Here is a 25405-nt window from a genome sequence, read left to right as displayed (position 1 = left end):
ACTTGAGTCGGCCATGCCGATGAGCTGGCGCGGAGGGGATCTGGGGCTGACTTTGTGCAGTCGCTGCCTTTCTGCGGTCTGCCTTCTTCCGTCGTGGGGGCCGGGCTTGCCTGCCTGCTCGCGGCGGAATGGGGCCGTCACTGGCGGAACACCAAAGGGTGCCATCATGCGAAGGTGTTTCTTTCGGCGTGCTCCAGCGGATTCACCGCAGAGTTGCTGGGGATGAGCAGGAGCCAGGTTCGCACTATTTCGAATTTCTTCACGGGGCACTGTCCAGTGAAGTACCACCTGCGTAGGCTGGGGAAGTCGGGCTCCCCGTTGCGCAGATTTTGTGGGGGTGGCGATGAGACCGCCGTGCACATTCTTTGCGAATGTCCGGCACTGGCTGTTCGACGCCGAAATTGTCTTGGACATGTGTCCCTAAGTGTTCGGGAACTGTTGTCCAACTCCCTTAGGGATATCTCCGACTTTGTGGTTGGGACGGGGATATTATAGGAGGGAGCGTGGGAAGGCTACAATAAGTCAAGAATGGCTGCGGTGGCTTGGGGGTTACTCCTGTCCCACTCGGTTCCCTTAAAATGTACAATTTACAATCTATATTTAGTTATAACAGAGTTATGATTTAATTGTTTTTTGGTTATTATTAATATTGGCGTTGGGATAAAGTTGTATTCTGGTTTTTTAAATAAAGAGTTTGGTTATCAACAAGTTATAAGCAGATTACAAAATTTCCATCTGTTAAAGCTCGAATTTTTTCAAAACGTTCCGAAAATGCTTCTTTACGTACTTGGGTACAGTAAAGGAGGTGCATTCACCTCATTATGAGCGTAACCATAACAGATTACATACCATAGCTGTATCGTTAAAATAACTATATATGAAGTACACAAAATGCTACTTGGGTTAATAGTCATATAACTTATAAACAAATATGAAATGTCCAATAGTAAGAATATAGATGCGGTAGGGATATCTATCAAAGTGTCGGTAGCGACCACAGCTGTCTTGACTGAATGTTCAAGACGTTCATAGAAGTCGATATAAACCACCTATTTCTCGTATTTACAGGGTGTACTTCGCTACTTGGAACTAGTATAATAGAAGAATGAATATCCAATTTGCTCATTCCATGTACAGCAATCCCTCCTGTAACGTAACCTCTTACTATATAATTTCGATATATGTAAATTTTATTTTTCCTAACTATTTTCACTAAATGTAATTTTTACCTCGTTTTACGTAATTTTAAAATAATTTAATATGCAATAATCTATTTTTTTTCATTTAAATTGCTTTCTTTACCAACAGACAACTTACTAGTTTAGGTAAATATCAAGTACATACATACATATGTATGTACATACATATTAGTCATATTAGTTTATTTGAACTTCCTATAATGTAATTTCACTTAACGTAAAAATTTTTCGGTCCCAAAAATTACGTTATAGCAGGGATTGCTGTATATGCATAATCAATTTCAACTTATTTTAACTAAATCACTGATTAGGAGAATACCAATAGCATAGTGTATGCACTTTGTGTTTTCTCTCCAGTTATAGTTAAACAAATTTTTTACAGCTAATTTTTTATAGCTCGATTTTGTATGGTCTGCAGTGTGTTTATCATTTCTTTAATGGTTGTGCCCCATAATTTAATCCCATGGGTTATGCACCTATAAAACAAGGAATAAAACACAGATTTTTTTACTTACTTCTGACTAGTTACGTCAGAGAGCTTTTCGCGTAGTTTTTCTACGTTAATATGACATTTTAACTGATTATCAATCCAAATTCCGAGATATTCAGGTACCTGTTAAAGAATTTGGTATTCTAAATAAATATTTAACTTAGGTTCTACTGCTCCAATAATCAAATATTTTGTCTTCTTTCTTTTGATAACTAGCTTTTGTTCAAACATACAGTTACAAATTTCCCTTAAATCAGAATTCATGACGAATTCAAGTTGACTAATATTATCAGCTTCGAAAACCACGCAGATATCGTCAGCGTACAAATATAAGTCGACTATATCAGTTATATTTTTTATAATATCGATATACAAACTGAAGAGAAGCGATCCCAAAATACTACCTTATGGCACACCCAAATCATTACTTACATAAAATAGCTGCTTTCAGTGTCATCTACTGAAATAAATTGCGTACGATTTATCCCATAATCATACAATTTCTTCAACAAAATACTGTGTTTCATCATATCAAAAGCCTTCGAAAAATCAATGAAGATCAATGACACAGATTTCTTGGTATCTTTCAAAGTTTGCATCCATTTTGCTTTTTCGAAAGCAGATGGTGTTTGCCTAAATATGTAATCAGTTGATTGTGAACAATTTTCTCTAATATCTTAGAAATAACAGAGATAATACAAATGGGTCTGTAGCTGTCGAAATCGTCCAGACTTAAATATTAGTAAATTTTAATAATATTGGGAACTGTTCCCTTAAAAAGTGATTTATTGATTGTAATTTCTAAGGTTTCATTTAAATAGTTGCAACAAAATTTCAACATGTTCGATGATAGACCATGTGCACATCGATAGATTTAGGTTTGTTTAATGTATTAATTGCACACACTAACTCATATTTATTTATTGTTTGAAACTTAAAAATTTGCCCTATCATTTTTATGTTTAGAATACCAATTGTATTTAGATTTAAATTTACTGTTAATCCATTCTTTATTATATTATACATAAAAGACCTAAAAAGGTCTAAATAATACAATGCACAAACGTGCATCTGTAGATATATCTTGCAACCTCGAAGCGATTTCCGAAAAATTTCAAAAAATAAAATACTAAATGGTATAGTTAATTGTAGGTTTTTTAGAGCTAAAAATATCAGAGAAGATCTAACCTGATATGGTTAACTTCAGCCTTGGCAAGTATATTGTCTACCAAGATGTAACACAAAAAAATGATATTTTTGTTGATCTTCTGTGCGCGGGGACAAATAGATTCCTACTGGAAGGTGACTATAACGCCAAACATGTGAATTGGGGCTCCAGATTGACGTCAACTAGAGGTAGAGAACTAAGGAAAGCCATTCAGGGGTAAGTATGTTCCTATTATTCTACTGGCAGTTCGATTTCCTCATGCTACCAAAGTCTCGGATCTTGGGATAAAAACCTCAGATTGGTTAGGCTTCAGACATGATATTAGATTCAGATAGTTAGATTTAGCAGATTTAGAAGGTGTAACTTTGTCTTCATTGTCTCAAGATACAGCAATATTAGCAGTGGGTTCTTATGTTGAAAAATCAGCAACAAAATTACAAAAAGTAAGTAACAATATAAAAAAAACTAGTCGCGTGTACTTGCATTGCAAGCCTTGCAAGTATTACGTCTGTAGTTTTGCAATTGTGTTCCATTCTGTGTGAGATATTTTAAGTTTATTTTTTTCTTCAAAAACACATCCGTTAGATGCATATAGGTACGTTTTTTTCTTAATAAATAAAACTTAAAATAAGAAAAGTTCCTAAAAATATTACAAACAGATACATAATTAAACAAATAATTAGCTTCTTTGAGATCTAATATCTTTTGAGGAATTTATTTTAGAACTACCCTTTGAGTTACATAACATAAAATCGTAAAATACCTTTGACAATAAGCGCTTTAAGCGATAAATTACTGTATACGTATAAAATAATTCGCTACTAAAATGCGTGCACGTATGTAATAGCATAGGCAAACAAAACACGTATTAATGCAGGTGAATAAAACTCGTCAATGTATAATGAGTTAATACTAATACCATATATGGAAATGCTTACAGCATACGATTTCTATACAAAAAGTCTTAAGTTCCAACCCTTAAAAATGCTATTTGCCGGATTAACTTTTTTTTTAATGCTAATTTTATTTTTTTAAAATGAAATTAAAAAAGCTTTACCCTGACAAATCAATATCAGCCATTTTCCGTTCTAAATTTGTTTTTTAAAATACCCAAAATTCTAAATATTTTTTTGAAATAAATATATTTGTAAAAAATTTAATGCAATAGAAGAACATTTTCTTATAAAATTTTGTCCTTAAAATATAATGTCAAGAAATTTAATTTACACTTATTTACATATATTTAATTTACACATATTTGCTTACAGAAATAAATTTTTCAGATAAAAAAAGTTTTAGGCATAAACAAAATAATAATTTGATTCAAATATATGTATGTATTAGAATTGAACATTTTAAAATTTTTCGTTTCAACATATGAACGTATGTACTCGTGCATATGAATGTATTAGAATTGAACATTTTGAAATTTTTTGTTGGAACAATTAGAAATTAAATTTTAAGTACAAACATACATAATTATGAATGGATACCAATTTTTTTGAAACTGTGAGTGAACATATAGAACTAAATTTTTAGCACTTTTCCAAAAAAAATTTGAAAAAAAGTGCTTACTAGTTTCACTTTGTCCGTCTGTCCGTCCGTCCGTCCCTCCGTCTGTCCCTCCGTCCGTTCGTCCGTCTGTCCGTCCGTCCGTCCCTCCGTCTGTCCCTCCGTCCGTTCGTCCGTCCGTCCGTCCGTCTGTCCGTGTGTCTGTTTACAAAACTTCTACACCCTTGAAGATAGAAAGCCGAAACACTTGCATAGATCTTTACTAGAAACTTATTTCCGTAGAACAAAATTTTTATCTATCTCCCCCCATTTAGAAGTTATACCCTCCCCAAACCATAAAAATGCCATTTTTTAACTATTTAGTGCAGTGAAACCATGAGCATTTTTCAAATTTTGCAAACGCACAAAGGCAGTGGCTTGCTTCCTTATACTATAAGTATACTATAGGTTAACTTTAGAAAAACAAAATGGCCGTTCAAATTTACCGTTTTTTCCAAATTTTTGATGTCGTTTATCTTCTAAACCCCAGCCTTTAGAAGCTTGAAATTTTAGGAGCTTTTAGACATTAAGAAATAGTTCATTTCGTTAGAATAAAATTTCGTTTTCCATCTCCACCCTCTCTCAAGTTATTGCCTCTTGAAATTTGTAAAATTTGAATTTTTGGCACCTTATATTTCCGAAACCGGAAGCTTTTTCAAATTTCTATAAACGCAAAACGCGTACTGTAAATTCTATGACATTAAAAAATATAATTATTTTTCTTAACTCACACAATTAACCCTTAAAATCGAGCATTACGTTAAACACACTTTTTATTAATTTTTGCATTATTTCAAAGACTGCATATATTGCTCATCCTAAATATATGCAATACTAGAAATAGTTTCGTTTATGAATGAAAATAATTTCAATGGTGGATACACATAGATTGTATTTTAAAAGCAATATTTTCACTTGTTGAAGGGAAAAGTGCTACAATATAAACTATTGGTTTGACCCAACTTTATTCAAATAAAGAGAAGGCTTAGGTAAAAACAAAATAATGACTAATGGCTCCTATAAAACACAGTCATATAGATACACCTATTATAATTTAGTAAGTTTGGTCATCATTATTTTCGTCAGACTTTTTAAATAATATTCGGAAATAATAAATAATATTAAAAAATTTCTTTATAGACAATATTGTCGGTTACGACACCATTGATCGTTTCTCCTTGCAGGGTATTATTTTTAATTTGGATTTTTAAAGATCTAGAATTCATAGCTCTCGAACAACCAGTATAAAGTTGGCCGCGAGAGAAACAGAGATCTTCGAGGTAAATTCCTACTTTTTCAAAGGTTTGGCCCTGAGATTTATTTATCGTCAAAGCATACGCAAGGTTCAATGGAAACTGATGTCTAACAAAATTAAACGGGAGAGCGGGGTCGTTTGCAGTATCTAAAGATATTCGTGGAATAAAATGAACCGATCCAGCAAACGATCCATTAATGATTTTACATTGTATGACATTTTGACGAATTTCTAGAACATTCAACCGTGTTCCATTACAAAATCCAATTTTTACAGATAAATTGCTCAATAACATTACAGTGCAATCTAATTTAATATTTAATTTAAATGGAGGCAATCCACGAGGATTTAAGCTATTCAAATATTCTACTGGAATATTTACTTGTAAATTATCATTTTCAGCGCCATCATTATTTTTCACGGAATCAATCGCATTGAAAGTTATTTTTTCAGAAATTTGTAAAAGAGCCAAAACATTTTCATTGATTAACCGTACATGTTCGTTTTTATTGCAAAGAATTGCACGTTGAGAAATATTTTGTACATCAGTACATGTAAAACTTGTTCCAAAAATATTTGTTACTATATTATTTGACAAAAATGAACTCGGTACTTTAATAGAAAAGTTCGTTTTAGCAGATGATGGTTTAGTAATAACACCATTACCTACGTTTAAAAGCCATTGACTAAAGTCCGGATCAGTAATAGCTCGAATATTCCGCTCTAGTTTAAAGGTTTGAAAGTATTGCCATAAAATAGACTTTTTAATTGTACTTTCGATAACTGTACCCCGAGAACCTTTTCGCACAACGGGTAAAACTTGACGAAAATCGCCACCTAAAATAACAAATTTTCCTCCAAAAGGAAGTTTGTTATCCATCAAATCTTGGAAAACCAAATCAACGATTTCAAGCGCAAGATTTCAAGCAAATTTGAAGATTTTAAAATTTCTCTTTTAGATTGAGAAAGTCTAGGAAATTAAACTGTTGACAAATCTAAAGGTAAACTAAATGCCGAATGACACGTCATTCCTCCAGGTAATAAAATCACTGATATTCCTGTTCATGCTACAATTAATGTTTTCTTATGAATTAGATTAAATTTTTCAATCAATGCGCGATATAAATATGTTTTGCCACTATCGCCTGGACCATCGATATAAAAACATTTTTGAACATTTGTATTTTGGACGGATTTCAATATAGCATCTGCAGCTAAAAGTTGATCACTATTAAGATTATTCCATAAAATATCAGTAGTATTATCAACAACTATATTATCTGGATTTTGATAATATAATGAATTGGAATTATTTGGTTGAACTGAAAAATCAAGTTCAGCAGGTATATCTAATAGAAAAATATTTTTGTTGTTGTTTATAATGTCTGACGAAAATGATGATGAAACTTACTAAAATATAATATAGATTTTATTCAAATATAATATGTGTGTATATATAAATGAACGTATGTACATATGAACAATAAAAATAAAATTTTAAGTACATGCGTACTTAAATTTTGAATGTATATATTTTTAAAGCTTGCTGACGAAAAATAATATTCAAAACAATAATAAATGGAGCATTAGTATTCAGTTGCCCCAAAACATTTGATGTCTTTGATAGAAGCTGACATTTATTTAAGTTTATTTAAATTTTTTGAACCAAAAATATGTGAGATCATAATATTTTCGAATATTATTTATTTCTCGTTCTCAGTTTGTGTTTCTAATAATAAAAAGTATAATTTATTTCTTGGTTTGCGTTTCTAGTAATATAAAATAAAAAAGAAAAAGGTGCTTTTGTTATAAAAAAAATTTTTCAGAAAATCTCTAAATAGACGACACGAAAGTGCTCCCGCAGCACACGATGTACGTCCATATAGACTTTTTTATTTATTTATTTATTTATTTATTTCAAAGTATAATGTCTAAGGAGAATTTTAAATCTCATTGCAGACTATATAAAATTTAGAATATTAGAATTCTAAAAAGTATAACCAAATTGTAAACATGTGTATATAAGTATAATAAAGTTGTAAAAATATATTGAGATTAGTAACAGAAACAAAAAATTACAGTTAATAAAATCTAACTCAAATATTTCAAAAAAAAAAAATAATAATATATTGATAAAAATTTTGCAAGAAAAAGACACAAAATTTTATGAAGAGTGAAAAAATTGAAGAGAAAAAAGAAAAAAAAAATCTAAATGAGAAACTTTGTTTTTTTTCTTTTTTAATAATACAAAAACCCTATAATCCATATTGTTGATCACTGTAATTACTAATGAATGATTCCACTAATTTCTTTTTCAATTTAGATCTCCTTTCGAATTTCAAATCGCCAACCAGTTTGTGTACAAGGTGGTACCTAAATATAACGCTGTTTCAGAGCCAAGTTGCGAAGTTCTTATTTTATTTGTATGCAGTATATTTTTATTTCTCGTGTTAATATTGTGAATATTTTTCCTCTGTCTTACCTCAGACGTTGTATGGATATTATCATTAGCAATATCATGTATATGGAGAATTAATTTTAAGTCAATAAAATCCTTAATAAGTAGGAAACAATTTTGCCTGTGCATGAACTCAGTTCTTTCGCTCCAATTAAATAAATTTTGATTGCTCTATTTTGAACTATTTGCAATTCTTCTTTTATTCTTTCTGAGCTTGTTCCCCATAATTTAATGCCTTAACTAAGATGGCTGTGGAATAAAGCATAATATACTGATCTCTTCACATTATCAGGTAAGTAATTTGAAACTTTATAAAATACTCCTCCAGTCGATGATAATTTCTTTTTGTATATTCTATTTCAAATTGTCATCAATCCACAGGCCCAGATACTTGTATTTCGGAACTTTTTCGAATGTGATATTAGATATATTTGTGTTTCAGGTGTATTTTTTCCAATCAACATAAATTTACTTTTATTAGCATTAATAGTGAGCTTATGAAGTCGCATCCATTTTTCAATCTTCTTAATCTCCCTACTTATTTTAATTTGCAGTAATTAATAGTTAACGTCCACAAAAACTAAGCTTCTATATTACACTTATGCAGGTTTTCTATGTAAATTAAGAACAAAAGTAGTCCAAGCATGCTACTCTGAGGTACACCGTATTTAATGTTAATTTCACAACTTTTCTTGTCATTGATTTGAACAAACTGTGAACGATTACTCAGGTAGGATTGAAACTATTTATACGCTAATCCTCTAATACCCAGATTGTACAATTGTTTTAATAATATTAAATGATCAACAGTATCAAAAGCCTTTGATAAGTCTATAAATATTAAAGACACCATCTTTTTGCTTTCTTTGAGCTTTTGAAAACAAGAAACCATATCAATAATGGCAGTTTCAGTGCTAGACCTTGCTCTAAAACCATATTGTCCGTTGCTAAGTGCCCTGTTCTTCACTAGAAATGATACTTGCTGATAAATTACTCTTTCAACTACTTTAGCCAAGATGGGTTCAAGACATATTGGCCTGTAATTATTGAAGTTGGTTTTATCTCCATTTCTGTAAATTGGGATCACTTTTACAACCTTAAGAGAGACTGGGACAACGCCTTCAGATATAGATTTATTAGCTATGGTTGAGGTTGGCTCATACAATTTCTCCTTACAAATTTTGAACATATGAGCTGACATGCCGAATGCCTCGATGAATTTTGAGTTGTTCAATTTCTTTTTGAATTTTCCAATTTGACGTTTATTCACAAATTCTAATTTAATGCAATCTCTAACAATAATTGGCGCATAAAACACTTGATGGTCGAACTTTTGTGCTAGGTTTTCCTCAATTTTTACAAAATGTTCGTTTAGATGACATAATTTTGGTTAAATGCCTTTGTCTGAAACACCTTTTAGAAAGCCGACATTCTTGTCTGCTTTTTTTTTATTATAGATTATTTCATTTATGCAACTCCAAGTTTGAGACGCGTTATTTTCACATTCACCAAATTTTCTAGTATAATAAACCCTTTTTTTAACTTCTTTAATCTGTTCACCTCATTACTATAAAATTTATATTGACGTGTCAAATTTATGTAGTACAGTCTCTTCTCCATTTTTCGAACCAATAATGTTTTGTTTTTACTACTGATAAAAATTCCTTATCTACCCATACTTTATCAGCTTTTTTATTTTTATACAGTACAATAGATTTAGATGCTTTATTGATTTTGATTTGCTTTTTTGATATAAAATCTGCAACAATTTCTTCACAATTTTTAACAGAATTTAGAATACTCGGCTCATTTTTACCGACCGTATTGTGTATACAATAGGTTAGTTATATGATGGCAACAAATTTTGCATATCGAGTTTTCGGTTAATGCACTTCTGCACAGTAGGGAAGTGTTAATAAACTATTTTTAGCAACCTGTCGGTCTGTCGGTCTGTGAGATGTATGAATGAGAGTGAAGCGTAGTTCAACGTTGGCGTTGAAAGAGCCTAAAATTACGTTTTGCCTTTGGCGGTTTCTTTTGTCATTATCTGTGTGAGTTTGGCACCATGTGTGTGCGTTTTATATACAAAATATTATATATTTGGTTTTTCTGGTCCGTTTTTGTTTGGGACTAACAACGGTAATTGTCCATTGGTTTTGTTTTTACACTCAGATAGACTATAACATGCACATAACGAGTATTTTACTTCAATAAGAATGTATATGAGCAGAGCATTATTATATTCATGCAAAACATAATATCTATGTGCTAGAGTAAAACCGCATGACATACGGCAGGAACTTTGAAAAACTTAAGTTCATGTACATTATCAAATTAAGATATTACTCATTGATTGATTACTGTTGATATATGGATACAATTTTTTGTATTTTACAAGTCAACAACTTATGATATAATCTAATTTTGAATTTTTCTTTCTTCGTTAAATTGTTCACATATTTATGCACATAATGTATACCCATTCCTATTTTGACATGTTGAGTCCTAATAAATTAGCCACTGCTCGCCGGTGAGCACAAAAATAACTTTAGTTCAAAGTGAACATTTTTAAAATATCAATTTTTTTTTAAAAACTAAATAACAAGAAAGGTAGGTTCAATTTGTTTAGAAGAAAACAAAACCTAAAAACATTTTTAACTATTTGGACTTCCTTTAAATTCAAGGATTTTGCCCGCGGAACGGGAACTTGCAAACTTTTTTTGATGTACTTGCTTTTAAAAATGCTGCAATATATTTACAACGCATTGTTGTTTCTTAAATTACTGAATTTTTAAAAGTATGTATGTGTAGTAATTTAGGAAAACCGATTAAATCAGAAAAAAAAAATCTGATGTGGTCAGCACATAACCGACCGCTATGTTTATTATCTAGTTAAGTGAAAGTGTTACAGAATATTATAAAAACGTCTGTTAAATACTTCTTTCCAATTTTTAGGATATTAGTAAGCTTATAGTTCACATACCGAGAAAAATGTAAATTTGGCTCTTAGTAGAGTTTCGCTTTGTGTTACCTGAATTCTCTGAAATGCTCGCCAGTTAATTTCGGTAACAACCAGAACTCAAATTTCAAATTTCAAGAAATTCCATCAATTCGTTCCGTAGATATGGTGAAAAATATAAAATCGGCACGCAGATCAGTTTTCGAGCCCTCATCTTTCCAAAAAATTTATATGTCTATTGTTTCAATACGAAATTATTTAATTAATTTAAATATTAAATTTCAATGAAATCAGCTGATTATTTCTCTTTATATAAATATATATTTGGCCCGTAGTAAACCTCCAGTTGCTGATGCCTGATTTCTTCCAAAAGTTAGGAATTTTTGCGGACGGTCGAGCAGGCTTATATATGATATTTCAAACAAATCGGTTGAATATTTTCTTTAAAAAGATCAAAAATGTAAAACAGGGCCGGTAAAAAGTGCAGTTCCCGAGGCCTGATATGTCCCAAAAGTTGATCAATCCGTGCCATGATGGAAATAAACTTACATATAAAATTTCATCAAAATCGGTTCAGCAGAACTTGAAATACACGCATGCACACACAGACCGACAGACCGACAGGTTGCTAAAAATAGTTTATTTACACTTTCCTACTATGGAGAAGTACATTCCCACCGAAAACTCGATATGCAAAATCTGTTGCCATCACATGACCTATATTGTATACGCAATACGGTCGGTAATTACTCAAAAAATTTGCCTTTCGGTTCAATTCCATAAACACTGAGGACGGGTGCCTCTAGCCCTCTTAAGCATGCTAGTATTTTACAATTTAATACATATATTACATACATACATACAAAAAAAAAAAAATGTTTTAAATATATTTTAATTATTTTTTCAAAAAAAAAAATTTCAGGAAAAAAAGGAAGAAATAAATGATGCTTTCGATTGATAAAGTGATTGATGTAGAATGATGATGTTAATTTTGGTTAAAAAATGCTGATGATTGTTTGGAATACGATTGAATGATTAGCAGAATTTGTTGCGTTGAAGCTAAAAGTGTGAATATATGGTTCAACTGTCCAAATTAAAAGTACTGTATGATGGAATCATTTTGAATGATTGTGGTAAATGTAATGTATGTACGAGTGCTCAAATTTTAATTTTTGTTATTGCTAAGTGTGCATGAGTTTTTAAATTAAAGTGTTCGTATTTCTATGTACACATGCGGATGTACATATACATATGGTCAAAATATAAAAATGTATATATACCTTATGTGTGGTGTACGAAATTATGCGTATTTCTTTTAATATAGGAATTAATTCAAATTTAATCATATTTTTATGTTAATAATTTTATTTTGAAATTGTATTTTTTATACCCGTACGAACGTATATTCGAAGGGTATAGTAAATTTGGCTTACCGTTTGTAACGCTAAGAAATAACGGTCTTAGATATAGACTCAAGTGCATGTTTTTGATCAGCGTCAAATTCTGAGTTGATTTAGCTTTGTCTGTCCGTCCGTCCGTCCCAACGATAACTCAAAAACTAACTGAGCTAAGTTCACCAAATTTTCACAAATGATTTATTGTAGTAAGTGCCAGAACCTTATTTAAATTGGACATGATCGGGGTACCGGTTCGGGTAGCTGCCATACAACTTCAAAATTTATTTGGCTATATCTCAGAAACTATAAAAGTTGTGGTATTGAAAATTCACACAAACAAATATATTAGTAGGGCCAATGTGTCTCATAAAAGTCGTTGAAATTACTTGGCTCCTTCTGATACCTGCCATATAACTTCCAAAGTTATTTGACTATATTTCAGAAACTATTAAAGCTATGGTATTGAAATTTCACACAAGCGAATATTTTAATAGGGCTGATGTGCTTGATAAACTTCGCTAAAATTTCTTGGTTCTTTCTAGTAGCTGCCATACAACTTCAATAGTAGTTTGACACAACCAGTATTTTGAAAAACACATAGTACTGAAATTTTGCATAAATTAATATGGTAATGCGGCAACTTAATGTCATAGTCTGCCTCATAGTTAGTTATGGCACATTGGTTATTCGCACATAGGATAACAAATTCGTACAGGTATCACAGAGTTAACAAGGTCGACTTTATTTTTTTTTCTCATTTAATAATTATATTTAATATATTTATAATTATATTTATTATTTGGTAATTTTGTAGTTGTTACAATTATCATTTTTATACTGAAATTTTTCTTATTAATATCACCACTAAACTTTTATTTTATGTGTTAAAATTTTTACTGTAATTTATTTGAGGTTCTATTTCAAAATTTAATAAAACATGTATTAAAATTTTAGTTTTAATAAAAACTTTAAATATATTGTTCAATAGATGTCACCAATATGGTTCCTCTTGTATTTATGCAAGAAACTATTTCATTATTTTTTTTACAAACCTACTACAAGTGGTTTAAATGTTAATGTTCTATGTTATTAATATTTTAATTAATTTATATCTGATTTTATAATTGAGCCAGGGTTCGAAAATCTTTGTGGAAAAGATCTTAACAAATATTTTACGAATGCACTGGAATGACTTAAAAAATTGTAAAGCTCACGCGGAAATTATGTTTTACAGTCGAAGTAAACTCCTGGGTCTCTAATTGAATAAATATTTTTCAGACTATTACCATTTAAAAGATAAACAATCACAAAAAATGTGTTTCTGGTGCATTTATTTACAGTCTATTTTAAATTATCAAAGGGGCAACGTTTAAACAAGTTATTGAAATAATTTTTCAAATGGTTGGGAATCTGAAAGAAATTTTTTGTAAAAATTTTTTTCGTCGGCATTAATTAGTCTGTCACTATGCAAATACATGGATACAATATTATTTATAAAAACCATGACTAACAATGGTGCCAAATGACTGTCCTGAAGAGCCACCGAGCATGACGAGAAAAATGTACGAAAAATTACCCCATAAAACCTCCTCATTAAGTATGATTTTATCCAATTTATAAGATCTCTAGAAAACTCAATATCTTGTTCAGTGCAACAAAGGTCAAAAATAAAATAAACAGAATAAAAGTTAAATACATAAGAAGACCTTTATTATTACTCATTGGCACTACTTATTTTAAATTTTAAATCTTTCAAATTTCCGTATTAATATAATATGTCAAAGAAAAGTGTCAAATTCACTCACATAATTATTGCATAAAAAGCTTAGTAAAATATTTTCTTTATTGAAGATTGTATACTAACTTCCTTAGTTTTCAGATTTTTATTCGTAATTCAATGTTTAAAATTAACATAAAGGAAAATTTAAAGTAATTTACTTTTCATAATTAATGTAAAATAAATTAGAATAAGATTAGAATATATTGACTGATTTTTATCAATAAAAGACAATAAAACTTAAGAACTCAATAAAGTCGTTTTTATTCGGAAACTTAGACAAATAATAAGTATACACACTGGACTACTGAATATCGGAGGCCACCCTCTGTATTATCTTATTAGATTTGACTTAGACAATAATCAAATTACAGTACTACAGTGTTCATCGAATTCTATTTGAGTAGGGTTAAGCTTCAATCATAAAAGACATTTCATTTTGATGACTCTCATGTAATAGCACTGTGTATAGCAAATATCAAAGGAAACTTAATGTAATTTATGGGTAATATGGATGAGCTTTCATCAAGACAGTTGGAGTTGGCAAGGAAACTAAACTAATTTAAGGCTTCGTACGAATATCTGGCTAAATAAAGAAGGTCTCTAAACATAGTCGAAGATGCAGAACTTGGAAGAATTAGAAAAATTATGGACCTCGTTCGGGGCTAATGATCAAGATATAAGGACTCCTTACTTTGCAGAAGTCTTGCACTTTATTCCACTTATCTACTTTGTAGACAAGTGGAACAAAGATATACGCAACTGAAGAATATATTGCACAAGAAGACTAAAGCTCTTACCAGAGAAATATGTAGCGTGAACAAAAACAAAGTGGAAGAAGAATTGAAAGAAGTTATCAAAAATGTTACAGAGAAAAATACAGAATTCAAAGTATAACCCAAAAATATAAAGAAACATATAGAAAACGTAAAGACACTAATTGGACACATTGAAAGCAGGGGTGGTAAACAGTCCGACCAATTTTATGAAGCAATAATAAACAAAAAATAAATATTACAATAGGGAAATTATGCATGGAAGTGAGCATTTCAGAATCCGGTTCAACGAGTATAAATTGTGTTATATGCTAAAGGGCTGCGACCAATTTTTGAGTCTATCACATGCAGAACGAAAAGAAGAAACATAAAGGTTTCTCTTATGTTTTAAATATTTAAAAGAATAACGTCACATAAGTGTTGTAATTTCAACTTGTTTTTCAGTAGCATATTATCTCAAAAAAAGAATAGTTTGGAGAGCTTTAGCGTAGTAATTTGGGGTTATAATTAACACCAAACAAAAAACAAGGCATCTGAGTAAATAGATACGTAGCAGGAAATACTTGGTGCAAAAATGTTTTTATATCCGTGCTTTTAAAATCAAGTCACCCAAATGAATTACATTCCTACGCAACGTAGTTAAATTTTCGACTTTAGTAGGTACATTTTTTTTCTGTTATTTTTTTTAATGTCAAATTGATGTTGTTACTGTCAATTTATTTTCAAGTGTGTAAAGCGCGAAATTAAATATTAATAATATAAACTTTTTTTAGAAAATAACTTTAAATTTTAGAAAAACAAAAACTTAACATAACAAAATATATTTTTAGATCTCCGTTAACCTTTTTTTGCAAACTACATTTGTATAAAAGATTAAAGATCTTATTAATAAATGTGTCATTTATAAACTGACACACGCTTTTCGAATTCATTTTTGTTTAAAATTGATATCAAATCGAATTTCGTTTATGTAAACAAATATATTTTTTCCCAATTTTTTAAATTCTAAGAACAACAAATCTGGAACCGAATTTTGTAATGAATTAACCGAAGACTAAATTGAATAAAGATGTAATAAGAATATATATATATATATGAACTGCGAAGGTGTTGAACAAAGTATATTCATTTTCAGCACTTTTCCAAAAAATTTTTGAAAAAAAGTGCTAATTAGTTTAACCCTTTTCGTCTTACCGATTGTTCGTCCGTCCGTCCGTCTTGAAGATAAAAAGCTGATATTTAATATGTACATAGATCTTTACTAGAAACCTATTTCCGTAGAACAAAATTTTTACCTATCTCCCCCCCTCCAAAAGCTATACCTACCCCCCCCCCCCCCCACAAAACCCTAAAAATAGGCTTTTTTAACTATTTGTTGCAATGAAACCATAAGTATTTCTCGAAATTTACAAACACAGAATGGTAGTGGCTTGCTTCCCCTATCGTGGCATACTATCGTTTAACTTTAAAAAGACAAAATGGCCGTCCAAATTTACCGTTATCTAAAATCCATTTTTCAAAATTTTTCATGCCGTTTTTCTTCTAGACCCCAGGTTGTAGGAGGCTGAAGTTTCAGCAGCTAAAAATATATATGCAAAAATATATATTTGGCCCGTTGTAAACGTCTTGTTGCTGACACCTGATTTCTTCCAAAAGTTAGGAGGTGTCGCGGACGGTCGAGGGAAGCTTATCACGCGTTTGCTGCCACCTCTTTCTCGCCCGCCTGCTTTGTCTTACTATTTTTTGCTAGTATATGTGGGGGATAGTTAATGCCCCCCCATCTAATAGCACTAATTTTGGAACTACTCCAAGCCGCATTTTGAATAATTTTAGTAAAGTTTTCGGCCTCCTCATCTATGTGCTGGGTCGTTCTTATTCTTTTCCTTAGATCTATTTATCGTTCAATCTCTAAGCGAAATCTTGACCAATCTGTAGTTCCATTTGTCAGCGCAGGTTTCGCTCTTTTCATAACTATATTTTCCTTAAGTTAAGGAATAACCACCGAATGATCGGAGTCAAGATCATAGTTATCATGTACCTCGATGAAATTTTTCGCAATCCGTTTTGTTATGAAGAAATCTATTAAATCTGGACACTTATTAACATCGGTTGGCCAATACATTGGCTTCGCAGCAGAGTGAAAAAGCTGTCCCAAGCTCTCTTCCTCTAGTTGAGGTGTGTGCTTGGCGTAAAAGTCACCCCCAAATATAAATCTATCACCCAGGTCTGTCAGAACGTTTTGAAATTCTAAAATCCGCCATAATTTTAAATCTGGGGTGACAATACAATGCAGCCACTCTAAATTTTTGCTTAGTCGAAGTGATCTGAACCGCCGTCATTTGCATTCCCTCGGTTTGCATCTGGTGCAGATCGCAATGTACCACATTTTCTTTTATTATTATCGCCGTTCCGCCCTTTGCTATATTTGCAGGATGGTTCGATTTGTAAATTCTATAACCTGGAAACCGAATCCTGCTTCTTGAGGTCATATGTGTTTCAGTTACGAGGCCCACGTCTAAGTTCTGTGTATGAAGAAAAACTTCAAGCATGTGTCTTTTATTTGCAATACCATTGCATTTCCATGTTGCTATTTTAAAATTACCTCGTGCCATCATTTAGCAAGCCTTTTTGTACTCGATTTTTCCCTTCGCTCTCTAAAATGCTCAATCTCTGAGAGATTTTGTCCATCATTTCATTGCATTTTATACAAAACATTCACGTCATTAGTTTTCGTTTGGAGAACGTCCTTATATATTACATCTTTTGAGACTATTCTCGAGGTTGTTTTTGTTCTGATTTCTATGTTTTTATAGTTCCTTATATAGTTACAAGGCATCCCCTATAGTTTGCTGGGTGGGCCTCCAAATAATTTGAACACTTTGCTGCAGTACTCTTTAGCTTACTACAATCTGATGTTAAGTGCCTGCTGTTCCAGTTGGCTAATCCTTTTGTGTATGTCAGCATTCTGATCATCACTTTCTTTGTCTTGAGCTTTACTCATGTTCATATCCTTATTGGTCTGTGGAGCTTGAATGTTCGGTAGTCCACCTTCTATATTTCTATTCTTTTCTAAAATCCGCACATCAGATGTAGGTGGTGAACGCCGGGTTTTCGCGTTCCCCCTGAACGGATCAATCAAATGCAATAAATGGCTCTCCCCAGAATCCGTAGACCCGACCTCCGAAGAGGGTGAATTCTCCAACGTAGTTGAATTACCACCAAGCTAATCTAAAAAATTTCAAGTAAATCGGTTGAATATTTTCTTTAAAATGGTCAAAAATGTAAAACAGGCCCGATAAAAAGTGCAGTTCAGCCGAACTTGAGATACACGCGCGCAGACACAGATCGAAAGACCGACAGGTTTCTAAAAATAGTTTACTTACACTTCCCTACTTGAATTTTAATTTCGGTCATTTGAATCTTCTAAAATTAAATATAGAAAATATGGTAGAAGGAATTTTAAAGGCAGAAAATTTAAAATCCAAACAAATACCTTGCTATGCTTGGCATGTGAAAAAACCAAAATTTCTTAAACATCACCTTTTAAACAAAACCTTTTAAACATCATTTAAGAAAAACACAAAATTCATGAAAAATAGTATATTCAGATATATGCGGATCCATGAGTGTAAGCTCCTTAGGTGGAGTTAAGTACTTTGTTTCTTTCATTGACGATGAATCAAAATATGTCCAAGTTACATTTTGAAAAATCTTTCAGATTTATTTGGAGCCTTCAAGAGTTATCAAAAATTTGTTGAAAGAGAAAGTGGGTGTAAAATAAAGTGTTTGAAAAGCGATATCCAAAGAGTTTAATAATTATTTACAAAGCTTTGGCGAAAATTATCAGTTGAATATACCCCTCAACAAAACGGAGTAGCTGAAAGAGCAAATCGAACCCTAATAGAAATGACTAGGTGTATGATAATGAATCAGTTGTCCCCAAAACTTTGGGGCCTAAGGCTTTAAATACTGTGGTTTTCATAAGAAACAAATCTCCTTCATCTAGTTTAATAGATGACAAAACTCCATACGAAATCTAGTTTTATCATATACCGAAAAGTGATCAGTTAAGAACATTTCGAATTAAAGTTGTCGCGTTATTTAAAGGTCCCTAAAGATCTTAATTGGAGCCGAAAGGTGATATGCATACTTTTGTATGCAATTTGGTATGACACAGAACTTGGAATATGAAAAGTTAAATAGTTATTAGCAAGAACTTGGTATGATACAGACAACTGCTGATCAATGTTTTTATGATAAAAACACTGACTCACATTGAATAATTATACTTGTCTACGTAGGTGATACGCTTTTAGCAACAAATTCTGAAAAACTTTTATTTGAAACAAAATCGCAATTATTAAATAAATTTCAGATGAAAGCTCTTGGAAAGGTTAAAAATAATTTAGGTTTTAACATAAAAAGAGAAAAATAAAAAGAACAAAAACATATTGAAGTAATATTATATAAATTTAATATGTCTGAAACAAGTGCTGCTTTTACACTACTAGAAATAAATACGAAATTATTTTACAATAGCAAAACTATTTTTGATTAAGAAAAAAGAGATATGTTGAATAAACCATTTCGGAAAGTAATTGGCGCATTAAGTTATTTCGAACACAACACGTCCAGATATATATACGTTTCAGCGTAAATTTTCTTGTCTGATTTACAAATTAACAAAAAAAAATACATTGGGTATCAGTCAAACGAATATTAAAATATCTAATTGGAACAAAGTGTTATAGAATAAAATATGAAAAACAGAACAAAATTTAAAAGTTTATAGTGGTGCAGATTGGGCAAATGATTAGGAGATAGAAAATTATGTTCAGGATTCTTGGTAGTGATGGCAGCAGATCCAATATGTTGGAAGTCAAGAAAAGAAAAATCATTGCATTGCCTACCATGGAAGCTGAATACATGGCTCTTTCAGAAGTTTTTCAGCAATATTTTTTCGTAATTTATTAAGAGCTAACATTTGAGGAACACGTTAGTAAAGAAACTATTATCTATTGTGATAATAAAAATGTAGTTAATTAAAGCAACTATCAACCTAATTACAGTGGATCGAAACATGTTGATATACGCTATCACTTTTGTAATTAAAAGGCTAATTAGGGTCAAATTAGAGTAGGACATTTACCAGGTGTTGAAATGCCAGCAGATAAATTGACGAAAAGTTTATCAAAAAGAAAATTAAATAATTGTATTGAGTTAATTAACATAAATTAAATTTTAGAAATTAAATATAAATGTATTTGGTATTAAATCATAACTTTAAAAGAAAAAATTTGAATTGAAAATTTAAAGTTTGAGAGTATTGTTTTTCTTGAATTTTCAAAGACATATAGATGTGTGGAAATCATCAATAGGGGGAATGTTAGAATTATTATTTAATCTACTCTAATTAGTTATCGATGCTCTTTATACATGTTAATATTATTGTGAATATACATTATAATGATAGATATGATCATGTATCTTTATGTATATGTAATAATGTCCAATTATTATATTATATATAATTGCTTCACAATTACTTTACTCTTTTTAGCACTTTTCCAAAAAATTTTTGAAAAAAGTGCTTATTAGTTTCACTCTGTCCGTCCGTCCGTCCGTCCGTCCGACCACCCGTCCGTCCGTCTGTCCGTGTGTCTGTTTACAAAACTTCTACACCCTTGAAGATAGAAAGCTGAAATTTTATATGTACATAGATCTTTACTACAAACTTATTTCCGTAGAACAAAATTTTTACCTATCTCTCCCCCTCTAGAAGTTACACCCCCCCAAAACACTAAAAATGGTCTTTTTTAACTATTTGTTGCAATGAAACCATAAGCATTTTTGAAATTTGGCAAAGTCATAAAGGCAGCGGCTTGCTTCCCCTAGCGTGGTACACTATAGTTAAACTTTAGAAAAACAAAATGGACGTTCAAATTTACCGTTATCTGAAGTCTTTTTTTTCCAAATTTTTTATTTCGTTTTTCTTCTAGACCCCAGCTTGTAGAAGCTTGAAATTTTATGGGCTTTTAGACATTAGCAAATAGTTTATTTCGTTAGAAGAAAATTTTTTTCCATTTCCACCCCCTCTCAAGTTATCGCCTCTTGAAATTTGAAAAATTTGAATTTTTGACACCTTATATTTCCGAAACCGCAAGCTTTTTCAAATTTCTATAAACACAAAAAGCTAACGGTAAATGCCATAACATTAAAAAATATAATTATTTTTCTTAACTCACACAATTTATCCTTAAAATCGAGCATTATGTTAACCCCTCTTTATATTAATTTTTGCTTTATTTCAAAGACTGCATAAATCGTTCATTCTAAATATATGCAATCCTAGAAATATCTTTGTATATGAATGAAAATAATTTTAATAGTGTGATAAATAGCTATAAATGCACTGTATTTAAAAGCAGAATTTTCACTTGTTGAAGGGAAAAGTGCTACAATACAAACCATTGGTTTGACCCAACTTTATTATAATGTTAGTTTAGTTTCATAGAAGACTTTGTACTATAAAGAACATAAAAAGTTATGTAGAAATTCAACATATATTTATCTTTTTTTTATTTTCTTTCAAAAAGTAAGTTGACTGTGGCTTATATTATCCGAAGTGAAATGATTGAAAATCCAAAAAAATGTTTTTGGATTACTAAATTTTTGCAATTGAAGTCGAATATATAAAAAAAAAACAAAAATTTGAATTATACAAAAATTTTCTATATTGCATATCATGATTTACCATGATTTATATCTATATTTCAATATTGCATATCATTATGATTTATATATTATATATGTGGATAAGCAACATAATAAATTAATGTTTTCTCAAAATTTGTATTTTATAAATTTGTAAATTTGTAAACTTACATGTCATAACCATAACACTCAAAGCAATGCCGATCACTGGCCATTACAGGTGCCACTGCACGCAATGAATGCACTATAAGCCAAGAAATAGCTCCAAACAAGCGATCAGTAACATCTTTTCCTCTTGTACCTTCTAAGTACAGTCGTAAATTTTGAACGGACCATTTTCCACCATGCAAACTATTATATTCGCCCTATGAAATATGTATATGCCAAATGAAATTCTAATAATATGCAAGAGATTAATAAAATATACAAACCCCATGTTTTTGAACGCTAACATTTGTAAGATGTACATACATATTATCCAGCTCAGTTACGCTTGTGTCATATTTAACTGTACAAAATCGGCAAAACCCTAATTTATAAAGATAAGCTTTAAGTGGTCTAAATGATGTTACAAGTACATATAACCGAAGGTCAAATTTTTTTCCTCCAATTAGAAGTGGGTTATCAATATATCTGGAAATTTAATAATCACTGATTTAGCAATTATAAGCATCAATTAATTATATTTTTTAATAGAAATGTAAGGTTGTCACCTTACATTTTACACAAAATTCAAGTTTTATAAATTTGTAGAAGCGATAATTTGAGAGGGGTCGGAGGTGGGGAAATTTTTTTTCTAATGAAATGAACTATTTATTAGTGCCTAATAGCTGTTATTCATAATAAATATCATCCCCCTACAATGTACAGTGTAGAAGAAAAACGGTATCAAAAATTTGGAAAAAAACGGACTTTAGATAACGATAAATTTTAAAGGCCAGTTTTTCGTTTTAAAGTTAAGCCAATATATTTTTGTGTTTGCAAAATTTCAGAAGTGCTTATGATTTCACTGTAATAAATGGTTAAGAAATGCCATTTTTAGGTTTTAACGGGCGTATATAACTTTCGCAGGGGGGACATATACAAAAAATTTCTTACACGGAAATAAGTTCCTAGCAAATATCTATGTACATGTAAAATTTCAGCTTTCTACCTTCAAGGGTGTAGAAGCTTGTAAACATGTCAACGGTCGGACGGACAGAAAAGTACTAAAAATGCCATATATATCTGGTAGTTATTACAGAAATTATTTTCCGAAATTTTGCGAACTTAGAAAGGTACTAAAATAATTCTTAATGTTTTATGTCTTCGAAGTATTCCAATTGAAATTTGTTTTTATTTTTTTGGTGCAATTTTTGAATATTCTTTGTAACTCTTAGTACATTTAGTATGTTTTTAAAAGCGATATTAATTTAAATAATTACTTTTTTGCTCCTTTTTAGCAGTTCCCCAAAAAATTTTTGAAAAAAAGTGCTTATTAGTTTCACTCTGTCGGTCCGTCCGTTCGTCTGTCCGTGTGTCTGTTTACAAAACTTCTACACCTTTGAAGATAGAAACCTGAAATTTTGTATGTACATAAATCTTTACTAGAAACTTATTTCCGTAGAACAAAATTTTTACCTCCCCCCCTCTAGAAGTTATGGCTTCCTGCTATATTTTGGCAAGAAGAGCATTTTATGTTCTTATTTTATTAAAAAAAAATATTTTAAAATTTGGATAAAATTTTTGTATTATTATTATTTTATTTTTAAATTGTTAACTTCTATAAAACTTTAATTATCATTACATTATTATTACTTAATTAATATTATTACACAATTATTATTACATAATTAATTATTTTTATATTTAACTTTTAAAAACACTTGCTTATTTTAAATCAACTTAACTGCACTGTGACCATTTGTAGAGTAAGAATATAAGTATAGATTTTCAAATCATTTATACATATTATAATGAGAGAAAAATGAATTTTACAGTTAATTCATTTTTCGAAATTAAACTAAATTACTAATGTGTAAGTGAATCATTATGTAGGTAATTTAAATATACATAATTAAGCCAAGTTTAAGAGAGTATGATAATATTCAAGAAAGTGTTTTTCAATAATTTAAAAATCAAGTCAGGAGTGTAGAACCTTTTGTGAGAAAGATCTCAACAAAGTTATACCTCCCCGAAACCCTAAAAATGGCCTTTTTTAACTATTTATTGCAATGAAACCATAAGCATTTTTCAAATTTTGCAAACGCAGAAAGGCAGTGGCTTGCTTCCCCTAGCGTGGTATATTATAGTTACTTTATGAAAACAAAATGGCCGTTCAAATTTACCGTTATCTAAAGCCTTTTTTTTCCAAATTTTTGATGTCGTTTTTCTTCTAGACCCCAGCCTGTAGAAGATTGAAATTTTAGGTAAAAGCTAATTATTAGATATTAACAAATAGTTCATTTCGTTAGCAGAAAATTTTTTTCCATCTTCACCCCCTCGTCAGTTATCGCCTCTTGAAATTTGTAAAATTTTAATTTTTGACACCTTATAATTTCCGAACATCCAAGGTTTTTCAAATTTCTATAAACACAGAAAGCTAACGGTAAATTCCATAACATTAAAGAATATAATTATTTTTCTTAACTCACTCGAGCATTATGTTAACCCCACTTTATATTAATTTTTGCTTTATTTCAAAGACTGCATGTATGCATCATCCTAAATATATGCAATCCTAGAAATAATTTTGTATATGAATGAAAATAGTTTTAATAGAGTGATAGGTATACATACTCGTAGACTGTAAAAAAGAATTTTTACTTGTTGAAGGGAAAAGTGCTACAATACAAACCATTGGTTTGACCCAACTTTATTCAATTTCTTATTCAAAAATTTTTCCATTTAGTTCAGCATTCTTCCATTTGGAAGACAGGAAATGTTGGCTGCGTTACAAATTAAAATTTTAGGTGCACTTTTCAAAGAATTTACCAACCGCAGTTTTAAAAATTTAAACTTTTAATTAAAAAAAATATAGAATCAGTTAAGCTAAAAAACTTAATCAATTTCCTTCACAAAAATAATTTTTTCCATATAAAAACATCTCTTCCATATAAATTTGGAATTTATTTTTGATTAACTCTCAGAGCTTGGTGGCCTGATAGTAACATACATATGCCATTGAACAGGATTATAATCAACCTAATTTCTTTTAATTAAATATTTTTTAATTACTCTTTCCAGAAAATTCGAACTTCAGAAAGTAAAACTGTACTTAAATCTAGGTGTGCTTGCTGAAATATTACTATCTTTCTTAAATGGAAGAGTCCTGTTTAAAAGTCTCTAATAGGTTTATTCGGTTGATATACAAATAGATATAAAAGTGTGAGGTACAAATACATATGTATAAAAAATTTTAATAAGAAGAGTTTAATGATAAAATTTAAACTTTCGTTACAGCAACTCAAATTCTGGTAATAAAATCAATAATCTTGGATTTATACATTATAAGGGTAACAAACGCAGTTTAGTTTCTGAAATGTAATTTTTTTTAAATATGTTAAATTTTGGAAAGAGGAGTTATTCCTTCTTATATTAAATATCTACAATAAATTAATGAAATTTAAAAAATTTTGAATTAATTAATTTTCGATAATAATATTTTTTTGTTTTTTTTTAC

General features: G+C 30.5%; 1 protein-coding gene across 1 annotated transcript in view; it reads right to left on the bottom strand.

The window, feature by feature from the left end:
* The window catches only part of LOC129616298 (polyglutamylase complex subunit TTLL1-like), a 123005-nt gene that overhangs the window by 50432 nt on the left and 47168 nt on the right, over positions 1–25405 (bottom strand). Inside the window, exons 6-7 of the mRNA XM_055531878.1 lie at positions 22176–22377; positions 21916–22109 (exon numbers count right to left, since the gene is read on the bottom strand). Coding sequence (XP_055387853.1) covers positions 21916–22109; positions 22176–22377 — 396 coding nt within the window. The remainder of the gene's footprint in view (positions 1–21915; positions 22110–22175; positions 22378–25405) is intronic.

The sequence above is a fragment of the Condylostylus longicornis genome, unplaced genomic scaffold (genome assembly GCF_029603195.1).
Source record: "Condylostylus longicornis isolate FDR11 unplaced genomic scaffold, ASM2960319v2 ptg000175l, whole genome shotgun sequence".
NCBI lineage: Eukaryota > Metazoa > Arthropoda > Insecta > Diptera > Dolichopodidae > Condylostylus > Condylostylus longicornis.
This window is presented reverse-complemented; position numbering and strand designations above follow the sequence as displayed.